Source organism: Clupea harengus, chromosome 21 (assembly GCF_900700415.2).
Source record: "Clupea harengus chromosome 21, Ch_v2.0.2, whole genome shotgun sequence".
Lineage (NCBI taxonomy): Eukaryota > Metazoa > Chordata > Actinopteri > Clupeiformes > Clupeidae > Clupea > Clupea harengus.
The window spans coordinates 10,258,125-10,277,093 of record NC_045172.1 but is presented as its reverse complement, the minus strand read 5'-3'; the positions used below and the strand labels follow the sequence as shown (position 1 = coordinate 10,277,093).

General features: G+C 41.5%; 1 protein-coding gene across 1 annotated transcript; it reads right to left on the bottom strand.

Annotated features, from left to right (window-relative positions):
* Positions 1-202: 202 nt before the first annotated feature.
* LOC105911781 (high affinity choline transporter 1-like) lies at positions 203-17,287 on the bottom strand. The gene is made up of 13 exons (XM_031559189.2): positions 17,148-17,287; positions 16,764-16,964; positions 16,466-16,579; positions 14,496-14,651; positions 13,797-13,945; positions 13,432-13,575; positions 12,841-12,994; positions 11,118-11,290; positions 10,224-10,778; positions 2,030-2,378; positions 1,853-1,920; positions 1,326-1,643; positions 203-724 (listed from the first exon to the last, which is right to left on the bottom strand). Exons 1-13 carry the CDS (start codon positions 17,149-17,151, stop codon positions 203-205), a joined length of 2,907 nt encoding a protein of 968 aa, XP_031415049.1. The 5' UTR covers positions 17,152-17,287.
* Positions 17,288-18,969: the final 1,682 nt, after the last annotated feature.

The window sequence follows — 18,969 nt, the reverse complement described above, 5'->3', positions numbered from 1 at the left end:
ACTCAAGGGAACCTTTGGCCGTGACATGACCATCTGATCAACCCGACCTCTCACTTTAGCTGGTCATAGGTTGCTGACCTGGGCAAGAGTTTTCTTGGAGTACGCCTGCTTGTAACAGACTGACCCCTTTGCCACCATAAATTGTTTGTGGGTAATGAGGTTACTCAGGGTCTCCATTTGCATACTGGGTCTGAACTTGGTTTTATTTGACGAGACTGAAGAGGGGTTCGCAGTCTGCGTTGGAATGGAAGGTGCAGAGGATAGCCAGCATCACCCTGCACAGCAAAGGATACTTGAGACGACCATTCCCATCCTTCAGCTGGTTCATCAGGTGCCACTGTGTGTCTGGTCTGTCACAGCTGGTGATGCTCTCTGGCAGAACATCAGTTTGGTAGGTCATGAATTGACCCTTAAGCTTGTCCATCTCCTCAGCATTCATCCTCAAGCAGGGAAATCTGCCTGTGAAGTACCTTATAGAATTGAAGTCTGCGCTGTCCCGTGTAGACATGTCAGCCACAGAAGCATTCAGGATAACTGGGTCATCATAGGGAAACTTCTTGACCATGTACTCCACAGCCTTCATGTAGAAAGCCTGCACAGCGCTGTAGACCTTGGCCAGCTGCAGCTCCTCAAGCTCAGTGTGATCTGCTATGAAGGTTCTTGTGTTATGTCTAATGAACAAGGTATCATCGCTCTTCTGGTTGCTTGGTTCTCTGAATGGTACCTGGTGAATAATCCAGGCAAAGTAGTGTTTACGACAGACTAATTGTAAAATAATTTTTTTCAGCATAGATAATTTCTATGAGGTGTCCAGAACAACATACTAAAAGTCCTAAGAAATCCTAGTTGAGGAAATATGTTTAATTTTCATCAATCTGAGATGTGTGCTAATAATGCAAGGCAACAATACACCCTCATAGAAATGATCTATGCTGACATTTTTTTTTTTTTACAATTAGTTCTAATTTTGGCTCCAAAATGTGTTACTTTGCCTGGACTAAACCTCAGCATCTCAGGCTTCACAAATCGGTTCAAGAGATCCTTCAGCTGTGTGGTCAAGGTACATGTATGCAAGGTTTGTCTAGTGTTGGCCTCATCAAATACCGGCAGGACTGCACTCAGAAAGTAGCAGTAAAGTTTGAATGTTGGGTCCTTCAGATGTTGACATGCCCTCTTCACTCTCTTTTGTGCTCATGTCTTGGGCTGAGTGGCTGCAGTGCTAGATGTCTTGGGCTTTGCAGTTGCAGTCTTGGGTGTGGTTGCAGCTGCTGGTGTTTTCTTTGCCTGACTGGACTTGGCTAGGGTTTGTTGGCGGGAGAGCCTGCCAAATCAAACCCAGAATTGTCCTTGCTGCTGCTACTGTGGGTTGATGCGTCCTTGCTGCCACTGTGAGTTGACTTCTCCTTGCTGTGGGTTGACATGTCCTTACTGCTGCTGTGAGTTGCCTTGTCCTTGCTGCTGCTGTGGGTTGACTTGTCTTTGCTGCTGCTCTGCATGGACTTGTTCTTGCTGCTGTGCCCAGACTTGGACTCGGACACTGGCAGCTGAGCAGCAGCTTTTTCTGCAGCTAGATGAATCAGATGGCACGGGCATCCCAGCACATATACTGCACTGTTCTTCTTGTTGATGTACCCTGCCGTGTCCTTGCATCACCATGGCATTATCTGCCCCAAAGCTCATGCAGTTGTCCCAGTAGATGCCACATGACATTCCGGCATAGACAACAACACTGTCAGAACACGCCCAAGTCCTGGATCAAAGTACTTGACAACTAGTGGATACAGTTTACAGTCTCCATAATCTGTGCTCCCATCTGTGGCTAGGGAGTATGGAGCCGTCTTCATTGCCTCACAGAAGCATCTTCCTTGGCAAGGGCTCCTACAATGGCGCTGCTCTTTGTGCGACCAGACACATACTTTCCTGCAATTGCAATAACACAAATATTGCATTGTATTATCATGATTATACTATAGATTAAACAGACAATCATGAAATTGATCCTCTGTAGAGTAATGTTGCCTAGGCTCACTGTCTGGAAACATCTTTTTTACCAGTGGCCCAATGTGGTCGGCCACGGCGATCGGGATGTTATGTTCTACCAGAAAGTCAACAGCCAGCACTTCAGCATTTATGACGCTGGTGTCCTTGTCAAGCGTTAGGAAACCCGCGATGGGCCTTGTAGACTCCATCGCCGCCTTGTACGACTGCTGTTTGCCAGTCCTCTTGTGCTTTTTGACATCGTGACGACCGCCATGCCGCACGCTGAAATCTGCCTTGCACAACATACAGTAGGCGTGGAAGTCGTCCAGCTTGGAACGTGTGATGGTCGGCCATTCAACGTTGTACTCCAGCTTGTAACGCTGTTCAGATACCCGCCGCTTTTCGACGGAGTCCCAGTAAGTTCACCATCCATGTTTGATACAGACTTCAACCGACGGCTCGCTCCGCAATTTTGCGGGCAAAAACACAAATCAATCTGATTCGTCAGGGGAGGCAGTGAAAAAGCACAGAGGGGAGGCAAACAGTGCCTCTGCCTCAGTGAAGGGCGCGTGCGAGAGCCTGGAAACTGGACTTGATAAATAAACCGGAGATAGAAGATGACTACTCACATTCAAAGCCAAATCGTTTTTTGAACCTCAAGAATAGATTTGGCTTTGGACAAACAGTGGAGACTAAATATTAGCGTGGCGGGCTTCTCACCCCTCATTCGCTAACATTACATTCATATCGGAGTAGTAAGCCCTTGCTCGGTTGATTTCACATTATTTCTCTGAGGATTGTTTAATGTCTATGTGAAGCCATTTAACATCATACAAGTGGTTGTAATCATATTGAACCCAAGACTGCCTTTTATTGGTGAGCTGATTTTGAGAAATTAAACTTTGCAGCTAAAGTTGTGTTTCTGGTTGCTATGGTTATCTTGTTGCTATGCTAGCTAACTAGCTAGCTAAGGAAACTTTAAAGGACCCATCGTATGCCCATTTTACCACAAGTTGATATGGTTCCTTGGGGTCTTAATGAAATGTCTGTAACATATTTTGGTCAAAATACCACAAGGATCATTATTAATGGCATCCTTTTTACCCTGCCAAACACAGCCATTCTGTCAGCGAGCTGTTTTGAGCGCTTATGCTAATGAGCCAGCTAACCCCCTCCCCCCGCCCTCCTCCCCCCTCCTCTACGGTTTTGGGCTAATCATTCTAACCTTTTAGTTTTTAGCTACTCATTCTTACCAAGTTTAGTTTTGTAAAATATGGCGACTGGATACGAGATTGTTCAGACCCTGAACAAGAAGAGGCTCCCAAACAAGTTCGAGAATTTAGGGTACAACAGGACGTTTCTGAATGGTAAGTACACTTTGTCACTTCACTTGTTTTTACTTTGGCTAAGGTCATACGGTCTAGTCGGTGACGAGAACATCGCAATGCTAGATAATAGTGTGTGCATGTACGAGTATGTCACAAATACAGTGTGTTTATGTAAGTTACTGTTTGTGAAAAGTGTTTATGTAAATGCAAGTAACGGGAACGCCATTATGCCTGCTACACGAGTAAAGCTCCAGCTGGAAAGTAAAATGTTATCTGACAACAGTAATGGACCAAGCAGGTTGTAGTGGCTAAAGTTCCCTTCTTGTTGTCAGGAATTCATTTTCAACATATTCATTCACTTAACCACTCTAGACGGAAAGAACGAGTCTCTACGCGTGTTTTAGTGCGTTTAACAACGGTAGAAAACAGTGTTTCGCTCCGTCCTTACTGAATACTGAACAATGAAATAAATGGCAGTTCTTATACATTCCATCAATGTCGAGCAGACTACGTCGTAGCTCACTACCACGCGCACTCCAAAGCAACTCTTATGTCCCATGCATATCTGGTTATTCTAAGCATTGCATGTACACTAAACATATATTAAACTGAAATGCAAAACTATAAAATACAATTATGCAATCATTATAATGAGCAATCACTAAATATGAATCTAAACAAAATAATATCTTAATCTGAGTCTAAATTACAATGTGGAAAATGGCACTAACACAGATGTAGAACATAACATAACGTGTTTACCTCCGTTTATTAGCGTTCAAACATTGTTTTCTCATTATATCGTTGTATTTGTCAACTTGTGTCTGTAATTGTAACACAACATTCAAATACACTTCACCTGCAATGTTGTCACTTTTTAAAACCCTTTATCTATACAGGCGTAATTGTGCCAAGTGTGAGCAAATGCCTACAGAGCCTGAGAATGGATGCTGCAGGGAGATGCCACAGGTAAAATTATTTGTGAATGACATGGTAATTATGCAGTCATCTTGTTTTATATTCCATGATACTTACACTTTCAATATTCAAGGTAACAAGAAGACTACTGCAGCTTCCAAACCAACCAACGTGCATCATCCGGGACTTTTAGCTGTGTGATTGAATGTGTTCTCACTACAGAATGCATTCAACATCTATAGAGCAGACTATGGGCCTTATGTCTAAGGGGAATATAGCAGTAAGTTGTTTTGTTTTTTATGCATATGAGTCATCAGTGATTTCTGCAATACAAATATAACTGGGGAAGAAAATACAATAAATTCATCTTCCCTCTGTCTTACTTTGCTTACTGCTCATCTTGCATGTGTCAACTGTTGACATGTTACATACCAAAACTGTTTCTATAGACTTGCTTCAAAGAATGCCACAGAGCTTTTTAAACATAGTTATTAAATGTACTGGCTAGTACATGGGTAATAAATACAAAAAAGACCAATTATAATAAAAACATTGATTACAAAATCACAATTTGTGCCATCAGTAGCCATCAGGGGCGTTTCTAGGATTCAAAGAAAGGGGGGGCTTAGCCCCAAGGGGAGTGGCATGTTTGCGCGCGGCAATTTTATTTTTTTAAGGCCCATTTGGGGCCGCGGATATCCATTGTTTCAGACAGTTCATAGATTGGTTTAATCAGAAAGAGTGTGATTTTGCTCTGTAGTTTTGCTTGCATTCAGTATATGATGACACAAGAGACAAAATGACAGGGTCATAGTGAAATTTGACAACACAAATATACCAGCTGTGGTGAAATGACCTGTTCTGAGCACCAAAGCTGTCCTGTGGGTAGCTCTTCAGCTTAACCTGTCTGGGCCCTGTCTTTTTCACCTAAATCATTAGTTGCTGCAGCTGCTTGGTCTGTCTCTTCCTCTCTCTGACTCTGCCTTAGCTTCTCCTTCTGCATGACCCTTTAAGATAAGTTCAAACATTGAAACATTAACTGATCGAAATCCAAAAGCCAATTTTATGACTTGGCATAAAAATATCATGTAATAATCTAGTTTAGGCTAACCCTTGGAGTAGCCTAGGCCTGACAACAAATGCCTATACATTTCTACCACAGTAGAAGAAAAATAAAAAAAACTCCACTCATTTCCTTCTACAACTGTAGACCACTAACCTCCATCACACCGGCTCCTTCAGCCCTGTCAATCTCCTGCTTCTCTCTCTCATCTGACTGGGCGGAGCTGCCACCTCTCCTAAAGAATGTTCTTATATCCATCTGGTCAATGAATTGGATGATATACCGGTACAATAGCGTTATGAGGGACACTATGACATTTAGTTTTCACTAGCATTAACTGATTATAAATAACAACATTCTATAGGGACTGATAATATTGTTTTGAAATACTAGAGAGATATATCAATGCAAAGAATAGAGAGATGTCAATAGTTATTTCTTGTATTTCGAATTCGCTCGTTCACACTCTTGCTAACTGGTGACAGTTTCTAACAAAGTAGCAAGCTAGCTTAGTTTTAACATAGCCCACTACAATATTCGCTTTCATTTGCCTCATATCAAGTAAACCTAAAGCAGGTAACACTCGTTAACAACTACAGATAGCCACATTCTGTAACTTCTTGTACTTACAATTCCACTCCGTGCATCATTTACTTTGAACTCCTTGTCTATAATACTGGCTGTCGTTGACGAGAGACGGTACTAGTGCCCGGGGTTTATATAGTAAAGTATGATGAAAGGCTATTGGATTATAATTTGAAGGGGGAGTAAACATACAAACCAGAACGCACGCACATAAGTAGCATGTTAGAGTTATAAATAACTTGTCCGTGTGAGAAACAATAGTTTAATTTTTTAAATTTTTTTTTTTTTTTAAGCCAATAATGCCACATGATTTGGGGGGGCTGAAGAACATTTTAGGGGGGCTTCAGCCCCCCTAAAATAGGCCTAACGACGCCCCTGGTAGCCATACTGTTAACAAAGGAAGACTCAATAGATGTGTGTCACCATTTATTCTCTAAATACAATGTAAACTTTGCTCAGACGTTACAGGTATTTGGTGTACAGAAGCTTTGTTAGCAGGTCTTGGGGCTTTCTGGGACGGAGAATCTGGGTGGTCCTGCTCTTCTGCTCCAGATGGTGCTTTGGAGGATCTGTCTGACAGGCCACATGATGTAGCCTAGGACACTGTTCAGATGTTCTTCCTTAACCACAAGAGCAGCAATGTTATTCATGTTTTTTCCTGAATGTAATAAAAGGAAAATACTCCATACTGTAAATAAAATGTCATCTCACTGACCATTATCCTTGCACTGCAATGCATGAAACATGAACTAAAAGCCAATACATCTCTAGCATTTGAAGAAATGTTGTATTCCATTACACCTAATATCAGTTTCACAACACAGAAAAGTAGGTACAATAACATTGGCATACTACCAACCCGGCATTTTTCTCATAAATCATTATGAAATAATCATACAGTGAACAGTATTTTTAACTTGTGCTGTACTATACACAAAACCCTCAAATGCCCCACATTGACAAACTGTTTTGGTAACTGCAGGTGAGTCTAAGCTGCTTATCAAGTCGTTTATGAATGATGCCTTTTTGGTGCGAGAATTCTCTAACCTTAACAACGGGAATCATACATTTTAGCGATACATTATTATCCGTTGGTTATCAACTAGTATTATTAGCTATGATACTGCCTTGAGCAATCTAATAGCTAGCGAGCTGTTTACGGCCACAACCCACACAAAGTTCTAAATGCCCGTGATATGTTGTGCTGTTGGACGTGACAACAGACGCCAAAGAAACCTAGATGTACAATTGATACAATCGTGAATAATTGCTGTGTCTTCTCTCTGCAGCTAAACTCTCCTGAGCAAGCTAGAGTGCTAATAGCTAGCGAGCTGTATAGCTCTTTTCTATGGGCTTTAGCTACAACTCGTTAGCCCATATTGACACTCTTGCTTGCTCAGGAGATAAGACACAGCACTTATTCACGATTGTATCAATTAACCACCACTAAAATAACACGGTTCATAAATCGCTGTTTGAATTAGTCCCCCTACAACATGCTAACGTCGTTAACCACCACACTGAATGGGCAAGTAACAGAATTATTTTTAAAAATACTTACATTTCCCTCGCCTGAAGTTCATTCAGGGACATTGCCTTCAAATATGAATTCAATCCATTTCGCTTGTGTCTTCTGAGGCTGGAACGTGATGTAGAGATCTGGCCAGCCCACCACAGCGCATCTTGAGTACTTAGTTTGCTTCATGCTGCTAGCTAGCTAGCTATTCAAAGAATATCCGAGCTTTGCAATAATGGCTTGCGCTCTGGCAAATATGTAATGAGTGTGGGGGGTGGGCCAAGGCCATGTAGGGAACCTCCCAATGTCTTGTGACAGGCCAATAAAACGGGAATCTCATTCGCAGACTCAATCATGACGTTTCTGACCATAACAAAGATCCAGGAACCATAACAAAGATCGCCAATGGTTTTTTTCCAGCGTTTTTGGGTTGGTAGACATGGCAGATACCCAAATGAACGTGTAGAAGCACTAAAAAAGTGGAATTTTCATAATATGGCCCCTTTAAATAACCTTAAACAATTTAAATGGAAGAATTCAATCTGCATGAAATGATAGCTAGTTATCTAGCTGATGTTATAGTCTCCTAGATTTAACTTATACAATTATAATGGGAAAAGGTAGAAACCCTCAGGGTGCTTAGTGTGCAACTTCGTATGAAAGAGTTCATATTCACGAGTTCATATTCATGAGTATATTTACACATTTGAACATGAGTTCATCACAAGCTAGCAGTTGCCAACTGTATGTACTTTACCTATGTGTGTGTAAAGAATGCTGATATGAAAAACAACCAGTAGCCAATGTGCAAGCTGCCAATTGAATGGTGATTTAAGATACTCTATTGGGTTTATATATGTGTAAGTTCAAATGCACCACATTTTCGCATATCAGTTCGAAAATTATCTCGGTAACTCCATAGGTACAAGCAATAGGGCCCTGATAGTGTCGCGAATTCCCCTGAATTCAAGTTTGTTTCAATCTGGTTTTGCTTTTATGTGTTATCACCACCTCCTGTTCCCTATCGCATATAACATATGGGACGTGACGTAGTCACGGAACCAATCGAAGCACTATTCACTCACGCTGGATGGCTGAGATGCGTCCAATCACTCTCCTGAGCCCGTCCCCTCAAAAGGAGCAGACAAAGGGCCTCATTGTGGGTATCCTCACTGTGTTGGAGGATGATACGGCTCAAAGTGTCACGAGTGCTGCAGGACAGAGATTGTCCTTCAAGATCTCCCTGACCTGCCAACTGCTTTTACTTACCTCTTTGGACTGATCTATGCTTTAAACCGTAGGTACTGTGGTTTGGGGGTTTTATTATATTCTTGGTTGTGTGTCTTAATTCTGAGGTTAATACAGTCCTGGTAAAGGGTGAAAAATTCCCTAACAGGTACCCAAAGGATCTCAGGTACACAATTTGAAACTGTACAGAAGGTTATCATGGAACTTGGTACAGACCTCTCTGCAAGGGTCAGATCCCTCAAAAACAAACTCCTTCAGTGAATCCACAAGTTAACTGATAATGTTGGATCTGGAACTGTTGAAAAGTTCCCTTCTGTCCAGCCAACGCCATGTCAATTTAATCTTGCTGTTACTCACTCTCAACTCTTATGTACCTCGATCTCCCACTCTCTTACGTTTATTTTGCACTTTATTGGGGTTTTCTTAAACATGTTACATGTTAAGATTCATTCAACCTTGTTAACAGATTTATTAGATTCATAGTTGTGTATCATACTGGTTCTGTATGGTCTTGTAAACATGACTCAGTGTTCGATCTTTTATTCAATCTCAAATTTTACAAGTATATAAATGTAGCACAAGTTGATGACTGGGAGAATTGGGTCTCATTAGTTTGCATTAACTTGGCCCTGTTGGAAGAGATTTGATGCTGGTACAGTGTAAATAAAACAAATGTTTTGAATGTATATGTTGCATCTGTAATTATTTATACATTTGATTAGAAGTTATTGGTTCTAAATTATAAAGTTGAGTTACTTTATAAACTATTGCAGTGTGCTATTTTAAATTCCTCTTAAATTATTCTGCTATACTAACTTAATCAAATTAAAGTGGATTCTGTGTAAGATTTCAGAGTTATTACAATGTATAATTATAAGTTAGTACATTTACAGGACAGTTAGCAGAAGTAAGGATTAAAAGTTATTATAATGTAAAATTATAAATCAGTACAATTTACAGGACAGTTAGCAGAAGTAAGGATTAAAAGTTATTACAATGTAAAATTATAAGTTAGTACAATTTAGGGGAGAGTTAGCACAAGTAAGGATTAAAAGTTATTACAATGTAAAATTCTAAGTTTATGCAATTTACAGGACAGTTAGCAGAAGTAAGGATTAAAAGTTATTACTATGTAAAATTATGAGTTAGTAGAATTTACTGTTGGGTTGACAAATCAGAATTCAGAGTTGAGCAAACTCAAAAGCAAAACTTAAAATATTTAGTTTAATTGCCAAACTTAAAATTTTATCGAAGATTGTTGCCTTGAAATTTTGAGTTCACCCAACTTTTCTTTTTTTACAGTGAGCATGACAAAAACTGAATCAACCCCCCTTCAAAAAGAGTGACAAGTCTAAATCACCACATCCATATTTGCAAACATTAAATGCCAACATGTATAACATTTAACAAGAATTAATTTACAACTGATTCTATACTTTTCATAAAGATGTTCCAAAACAGTGAATAGGTGTAGTGGTTTCATGTGCTTTGCAAATTGCTTGACCACAAATGAGAAATACACTTTTCCATTTGGCCTCAGAACACTAGAGCTGTCAACAAGCAGGACAGATCCCTAGAGCTTTGCCTTGTCTTCCACCTCCAAGTTTCTCCTGTTCACAGTGCTGGAGCCAGATGGTGACGTCATCATCAGTCTCTCTCCTTCAGCATTGCTTCCTGTTTGATCCAGCCCTGGCGTCATGACCTCGCTGACCCCAAGAACATCCCACTTTTTGGGCAGTATGCCACGGCGGAATAGTTGAGTGAAGAGGTAAGAGAACAAAAGGATGCAGAGGAGTGTGAAGAGCATAGCTATTGATCGGATAGGTGCTTGCTGGATGTACACACCATCGGTTATTTCACCACCTGGAAAATGGATTACTGGCGGAAGGCCTATCAGAGGCTCCCCACTCAACAACCTCAGCAATATGCCCATGAAGTACCCCACACCTGCCCCGTAAACATTGGAGACAGGACAGAAGAGGACACAAATCAGCTGAGGGAGGATGACACAGTACGCCACATCAGCTCCAAGGACCCAAAATGCCAAAATACTGTTATCAAGGAATGTCAGAGCTGTGCCTGCCACACCAGTCACAACCACAGTGATTCGGATCACCCACTGGATCTCTCTGTCTGATGCCTGTAGACACACAAACAAACAAACAAGCATTCATACATACACACGCACACACACACACACACACGTACACATAGACATACATTCATGCCCACATTGAGAGATTTATGCTTTTTTTTTCAAGTAAATGGTTACAAATTCATAATCATTATTGCATGGTGTACACATTCATCTAAATCATTAGTTTTAAACACAGTAAAAGAACATGCTTACTGAGGAGATTGTCCCTCATTCACATTCCTTTAGCAGATCAGACTGACTTGTGTCTTTGCAAAACCTGTTATTTTTTTTTTTTTTTTTCTTGTAATATCTTGTTAGTTATGAAAACCAATGGAAATGTACTGTGAGAGGAGTGCTGAATCTGTGGAGGACATAACTGCTGCTTCCCTGCTCCGATCCCCTAATATGGAGCATAAGGAGGAAGAAAAGGTACTGCCGAAACAGATAGGCAAGGATTCCATATGCCTCTCCGCGCTCGTATGGAGAAGGGGTGCCATAATCAGTCTGATTCCAGTCTGTGGAAATACATGCACACAGCATCACATAGCTAGAAAAGCAGTAGACCAGTCAGAATTAACACCATTGCTGTTGTCTTTGATAGGCAGAAAACCCTGTGAATCCTAACTATTGGCATGCAGACTTCTGATTCTTTGGCCAGGGGGTCATAGTCAGCTTAGCAGATGACCTCTCTCAGTTCTTCTCACAACAAAGGACTTTTAGGTACCAACCCCAAGAACAAAATTGGGGAAATAGGCCAGACCATCTATTAAGTGGTACCTGTATTGGTGAGGTCACAAAAAACTATACGCTTTAAAAAAAACTATCTGTAAATGTATATGAATGTAACATATTTATGCTCAGTCTCGAAATTGTCCTTATATGGGCAGCAGTCTGATCATTGTTTCATTACAATCTAAAGTATCTGTACATGATCGTGTTTTTGACTAGAATCTCAGTACTTTAGTTCCTGCATACTAATCAGCCTCCCTGACACCTCTACCCTATTCAACTCCAGACAGCCAACCAAAGAGTCAGTTGGGTAGAAGGTCTTACTTGAGCCACGTCATACATTTAGTTTATGTTGTTGCTGTTATGAAGTGAAGCAGTGGGGTTAATACGGGTTCAGCCTGAGGTTGCGAGGCGATCACGTGGGGCAATGACATCATCAGATTAGAAAGGGTTGCGGATAGGCGTGCACACGAACACCAACCCGCAAACAGATTCGAGTTACTCACTTTGGACCCCCGATTCGAAGGAGTGCGGCTACAGTGTGCGGATACAGTGGGTTAGTGTGCACGATAGGGCGATCCGGAGACATTTCTCTCCGGGATCAGGCAAACTAGACTCCGTATGCACGGGGGGCCTTAGAGCACTCTTTCTTTCTGGCTCTCTTTTCTGTGTTGGCCCTTCTTTCGTTCTCACTCAAACTCTCATTCTCTCTCTCCCTTCTCTTTCCTCTGTCTCTCCCCTTGTGATCTCTTCAACTCTTTCACTCACTGCTGCTACGCCATGCCACACTGTGCCACTAACTTATATACTGCTTGGTAAATTTGAGGTCATTTAATAATTTCATGTTGTCAGATTAATTGTATATTTCCACAATACCACTATAATGCATTATATTGTCCCATAATGTTCAGACATGTATAAACCTCCCAGCCTGGTGTTTTCTGTCTTCGGTAACATTTTGGCTGCGTATTTACTGTTTAAAAGTGCAATTTGCAATTCTGGCCAAAAGTTGTTCCTTGCAGCTGTGGACTGTGTGCTAACACTAAAAAAAATGTGCGCACACACTGCATGGACAGAGGACCGTGAGGAGCAGTGTGTTGAATTTGACAAAAAGCATAGTGAGTTTGAAGTGCGGACTGCACCTTTAACAGGAACATTCTGGAGAGAACTTTTGTTTAATGTGGATCAGGGCAGTGTGTCATTAATGGTTGGCTCCCTGTTCAGACTATGTATAAATCACGTGATTTATTAATTTACATACAAGTTCAAATACAATGTGGGATCAGTTACATCCTTAACGTGGCTTAGTGGTTAGCAATGGATAAGCAGCCCAAACCTGTAGATGCAGCCACTGCTCCTATCAGTACAGATGGAATGCCCAGGATGAGGACCAACACCGCCGCAGCAAAACATGTGATCTGTGCTTTGGCTGCTGAAGCAGAGGACAGGGTCCTCTGGTGAAAAGTCTGGAAGCCTAGGGCTCCGATGCCCTACCCAGGAAAAGTATTAATACACTGACAACTTTTAAAATTACACATGTACTTAATATAAAAAAGAACATATTTTGTTTATGTCACCATATGAGAACATGTACCTGCTGTGCCGATTGCAAAGTCTATGACAATTAGAAGGCTTGGGGCCTACTGAACTCAAGGAGTGGAGTTGGATTATAGTCATTTCATTTTAGTAGTGATTCCTTTTAGGAAAAAAGCAGCTCCAAAATGAATGGAAACAAACAGATGTTGAAGAGAAAGAAGGTAGTGTGTAGGTTGTAGGCAGAGGCAGAGTAGAGAGTAGGTTGTGCTAAGGATGGTGGAATTCAGGTAAAAAGAAAGATTGCTAGGGCAGCATTATAACAGGATCCATTTCAACTCGTTAAGGCACTATTTAGTCAGGCGAAGTAGGGATGTTGAGTTTAACTACATACCAGCACAAAAAAATCATCCAGCCATTTCCAGATGTCCCGTGTCTCCAGACGACCAATCCAAGGCGGCTGGTATGTTTGATTGAAGGCTGTGATGGAGATGTCAAGAGGGATGGGATTCAAAAGGATGAATGGCACACAGACCCACTAAAGAAGAAACACAACCCAGCACACTTAATATCACGATTAAACAATTAATTAAGGTCGTCCCATTCCACCATAATGATATCTCAATAAAATTAGTAAAGAAGGACAATTTCAATATATGTTAAGAGAAGATAGATGCTCTGGGTATATATATATATATTCCTGGAATCATAGCTCATACTCTTTCCACTATATATGGTCATGCACTGGCTGAAACTCACCAAAGCGATAAAGATTAGGATCAACTGAATGACATCGGTGTAGGCCACAGAGTACAGCCCCCCAAGGAGGGTGTAGATGATCGCCACAACCGCTGACAAGACCACAGAGTAGACATATGGCAGATCAAGGATTGTGCTGATAGTCCCTCCTGGAAAATATCAGACAAATGTCCTCCACTGAGAATCTCTCATTATGATAAGAGGGGGGACAGTTAAGACTGATTTGAACATTTACTTGCCATCATCATGTTTATCTCTCATCAACACCATCATGTTTATCTCTTCTTCACATAACCATATACAGTCATCGAAAGGAACCGGAGCATTTTATAAACCTAGTAGCTACCTTTAAGACATACCTTAAAATGGTTAAAACCTGCATATTGCTTTGAAGTAGCGGTTGAGAGTTTTGGTATAAAACTAGCAAGTTGGCACTGATTAAAGCTAGCTACTGTAGCTTGTTGATTGATGTATTTAGATTTTTTTTTTGTAAAAAATGCTGATTGAATATTTCAGATTTGTATCACAAAACTACAATGTGAATAGCCAGGGTGGCTAGAAACGACAGTTGTATTTATCTGTACTTCATAGGCTACTTTGGATATTTGTCAGTAAGTTATATTATTCTTCACTTATATAATTAATATGTCGTAATTAATGATTCATTTACATATAATAAAGAATATGTAATTATTTTACCCAGAGCCACGAGTGTACATGACACCCACAACACATCTCCAATGATGGCAGGGATGACCAGAAGACCAGTCATAGCTTTGCCATATTTGATCTGAAATGGATCCATCATGGTAACATACTTCTTCTCCCTCATTGGTTTAGCAAAGACTAAACCACCTGAAAAATATGAATCCAGAAAAAACACAACAGATTATGTACTGTAAAATAATAATTTAGTTTTAATAATCAAATTAATCTTCTCTCATAGCTGCCAAATGTTAAATGGATCCTTTGTGGAAGCTTGAGTTGATAGCATGTTGATTTTGAACTGTTAGGTGAAAATTCACTCAAGTTATCTCAGGACTCCGGAGTTGTAAATAAGTACATTTATTCAACAACAATTGTTGGACTCAGTCACAGCGCGAAGATGAGAGAGAAGCAATTTCACAAACATCGCACAAGGTTTATATACCCCTCACATCCCTCACACAATGTCTTTCTAATTCTCTCCTCGAGCAGACGCTACAGTTCTCTGTATACCAAAAACCACACAGACAGCAGTTTCTCTCCATATGCTGTGATGCTCATGAACAGCGGACCAATGACAGGCCTGTCTGCAAAGTCATTCTTCAAAAGTATTCTTTTTTTATTTTATATTCATTTATATAATGTATTTTTTATAGTGTACAAATACTCCATCACCATCACCATTGTTTTATTCCCATTCAAAAGGCACTCTGTTGTTGTTTTCTCTGCTGTACACTTCCACTTTATGTATAATGTTTTTATATTATTTGTGTATTGTCTGGGTTCCGGGCCTAATATGCTTGTTTTTCGGATTTATCCTGTTATGTGCTTCTCTGTCTGATTGACACCTCTGTAATAGAATAATAGTGGACATCCAAGGACAGGCTTTGAGAAGGATATTGGCAAGAGACTGATCAACACCTCTACTCCTCACTGCCTGATGTCCAGGAACTTAGAATAATCATTTGGCTTAACTAAGGGACTCTATAGTTACTGTATGCAGTTCTGTTTTCAACAGATACGTTCCCAAAGGGGTCTGCCAAAAATACTTTTTGTGTCATGATGTGGCCTCTAGAGGCCGCCAAAAAGACTCTTTACCTGGTGTCTTATGTTAACTTTCTGTCCTTGCATTCCCACCATTTTCTGTTTTCACCTGCTCATCAGCGAGTCAGGTGACCAATTAACTCAAGTATTTATACATGGCTTTTTGTTTTGATTTTTTCTGTGGCTTTGTTCTGGTTTCTGGTTTGAATTCTGGTTTCTAGTTTTCGGTTTCAAGTTTCCTACTCTCCAGTCTCCTACTCTCTAGTCTCCTGTCACAATCTTTGTGGTTTTTTGTAAGTTTTTGTAAATTCCTATCCTCTTGTTTTGTATAGTCTGTATAGCTGTTTTTGCCTGCACTGTTTTTTCCCTCTGTTTTTGATACGATACTTCTGAGCTTTGACTTTTAGGTTTTTGCCAGTATCCTCCGTGTTTTTGGATTATCCCTTTTTTGGCAATTGGGTCCTACTTTGCTCAGTGAGTTTGTCACTGAACCGGAAATCCAGCGGCTTATGTTCAATCCCGGACTCCGGCCCTGACAAATTGTAACTCCAACAACAATTGGAAGTCTTGTCCTTCATTCAGAGATAGTTTACATTCAATTTTAGTTTGAATGAGCTCAGTTAAAAAACACACTGCAATACGTGTGTGACGTATGGATAGTCAACAAACCGTGAACAAAGGTGGAAACGGACAAAGACAATTACAGTAGGAATATATTAAGACTGGAAAAAACCATCACATGACCATTAATTCTCAGGTGCATAAAGGGGGTGAAGTAATAGATTACACATTAAAAGTGGCTGTTTTTTTCCACTACTATCAGGCCTTCAGGTTTGCTGAAGACATATGGCTGCATGAACCGACAAATTCCTCTTCATTACTTTATTCATTCACAATTACAAATTACTAAATAAACTTACCTACAATAAATGATACTGAGTAATAGAGTGGCATCAGTGCCCAGATTAGACCCTTATTTGGGCTGTAGACAGCTTCCGCCACCCCGAGAATGAATCCACCTCCAACCCAGGTAGCTATGAGAAACACATACACACACACACTTTAGTGAGTCACATAAAATCACTAGCAATTCAACATTAATTTACAAAGAGTTAAAGAACGTAATGTTTGGTGATACACCTCCTGTACCATTTTGCACGCAAATGGAGATATTGAGGAAAAGCTATACGGCTGCCGGCACAATCAAAATATACTCACCCGTCATAGTGAAAATCCCCACAGCCAGATTTATGGAGCGTCCCCCTAACAGAGCCACTTCTGTGACTGTCCCAGTGGACTTTTTTGCTTTTGATCTCTTGGCAGCCCATATTCCTGTGCCCAGGACAGCAACATAGAAACCTACAGTGGCTATCAAACCTGGAACGTTAAGGCCCATGATCTCCAGTAGATCTATGACTGCTGAATGAGCAAAATGGTAAAGAGCAAAACATCCAGGGTCAAATTCTTGTAGTAGAGTAATTTTCCATTGAGGCTGCTGGGTATTTGCCAGGTTTAACAAACACACACATTTAAGCAGATATCTACCCATTTAAACACACCCAGAGACACACGACCCCCCAACAACCACAGAAACACACTTACACATATTGGTAATCCTGAAAGTGTCATAACTGCTCTCGTATGTTTTTTCAAAAGCTCAAGCTTTTTCTTTGAGTGACAATATAACCTGCTCCATTTTCCTATCTATTCCTAAAGAAGAAGAAAAAAACGTTGACCTGTACAGTCTGTTAATTATAAATGAAAAACAAATGATGACTGCCAAGCAGCAGGGGGGGGGGGGGGCATGGTTGAAAAAGTGTCACTAGAGTGAAAAGGGTGCCCTTATGAAGTGCCCTCTATGCTACCCCTTCATGACAGTGGGGGGGACACAAAAGGAGGAACTTCTGCTCTTCCACCTTTATCCACTTTCTCCTCACTAGGTGTCGATGATGCCACAGAATCTCTCTGATCCACTTTGAGCTCATGCTTGGACAGTTTGTGTCCACTTTCCACCAGACCTGCTCGATCTACCCAGTCTCATTCATGGCTGAGTGATACCCTCCGAACGCAGCAATCTCAGAGCGGCTGAGAGAAAGTGGCACAAATCTGCAGCACTGGACGATCTTGCAAGCTACCAGACACTGCTGTCCTCCTTCTCATCCAGCATCACTGCTGCTAAGAAGACTTTTTTCAATGACAAGATCAACGGTGCAACTGACGCTCGGAAACTATTCTCCACCTTCAAAACTCTGCTCTATCCTCCTCCTCCTCCCCCAGCTACTAACCTCACTGCTGATAACTTTGCTTCCTTTTTCACAGAGAAAGTGGGGCCATCGGGAAACAGTTCGACCAACTGTCTCCCCCCCCTAAGGGCGCAACCGTCAATGGCTCATCATTTCCTTCTTTCATCCCTCTCAGCGAGAGTGAGGTCTCCAAAATCCTAACAGGCAGCTGTCCAACTACATGCCCGCTGGACCCCATCCCATCCAATATCCTTCAAGCCATATCGCCTGCCGTCTTACCGGCAATAACACAGGTGATTAATGCTTCATTTAATTCTGGAACATTTCCTTCTCTTTTCAAAGTGGCTCGGGTAACGCCGCTGCTCAAGAAGCCGTCTCTCGATCCCACTCAGGTGGAAAACTATCGACCGGTCTCACTTCTCATGCTCCTAACTAAAACCATTGAGAGGGCAGCTTCCAAACAGGTCACCGAGTTCCTGTCAAAGAACAATTTCCTCGATCCAAACCAGTCTGGATTCAAAAGCGGTCACTCCACCGAAACAGCCCTGTTGTCTGTAACGGAGGCCTTAAAAACAGCTAGAGCAGCAGCTCAATCCTCGGCTCTCGTCCTGCTTGACTTATCAGCTGCGTTTGATACAGTCAACCACCGCATCCTTCTGTCCATACTGTCAAGTATGGGCCTTTCTGGCAATGCGCACTCCTGGTTTGAATCCTACCTCACTGGGCGCTCGTTCAACGTGTCTTGGCAAGGTCAGCTGTCTGTACCTCACCTCCTCACCACTGGGGTGCCCCAAGGCTCGGTGATGGGACCACTTCTCTTTGCCATTTACACCACCTCGTTGGGCCCTATCATCCGCTCGCATGGGTTTTCCTATCACTGTTATGCCGATGATACTCAACTGTTTCTGTCTTTCCCTCCTGAGGACACCACTGTCTCAGCGCGGATCTCGGACTGTCTTGCTGATATATCCACATGGATGAAAAATCACCACCTTCAGCTGAACCTGGCCAAAACGGAGCTGATGGTCTTCCCAGCCAAACAGGTCATCCACCATAACATCCATATCAATATTGACTCTTTATCTCTTGTTCCATCCAAAACAGCAAGAAACCTGGGGGTCATTATTGATGACCAACTGACCTTCACGGCCCACATCGCCTCTGTCTCCAGGTCGTGCCGC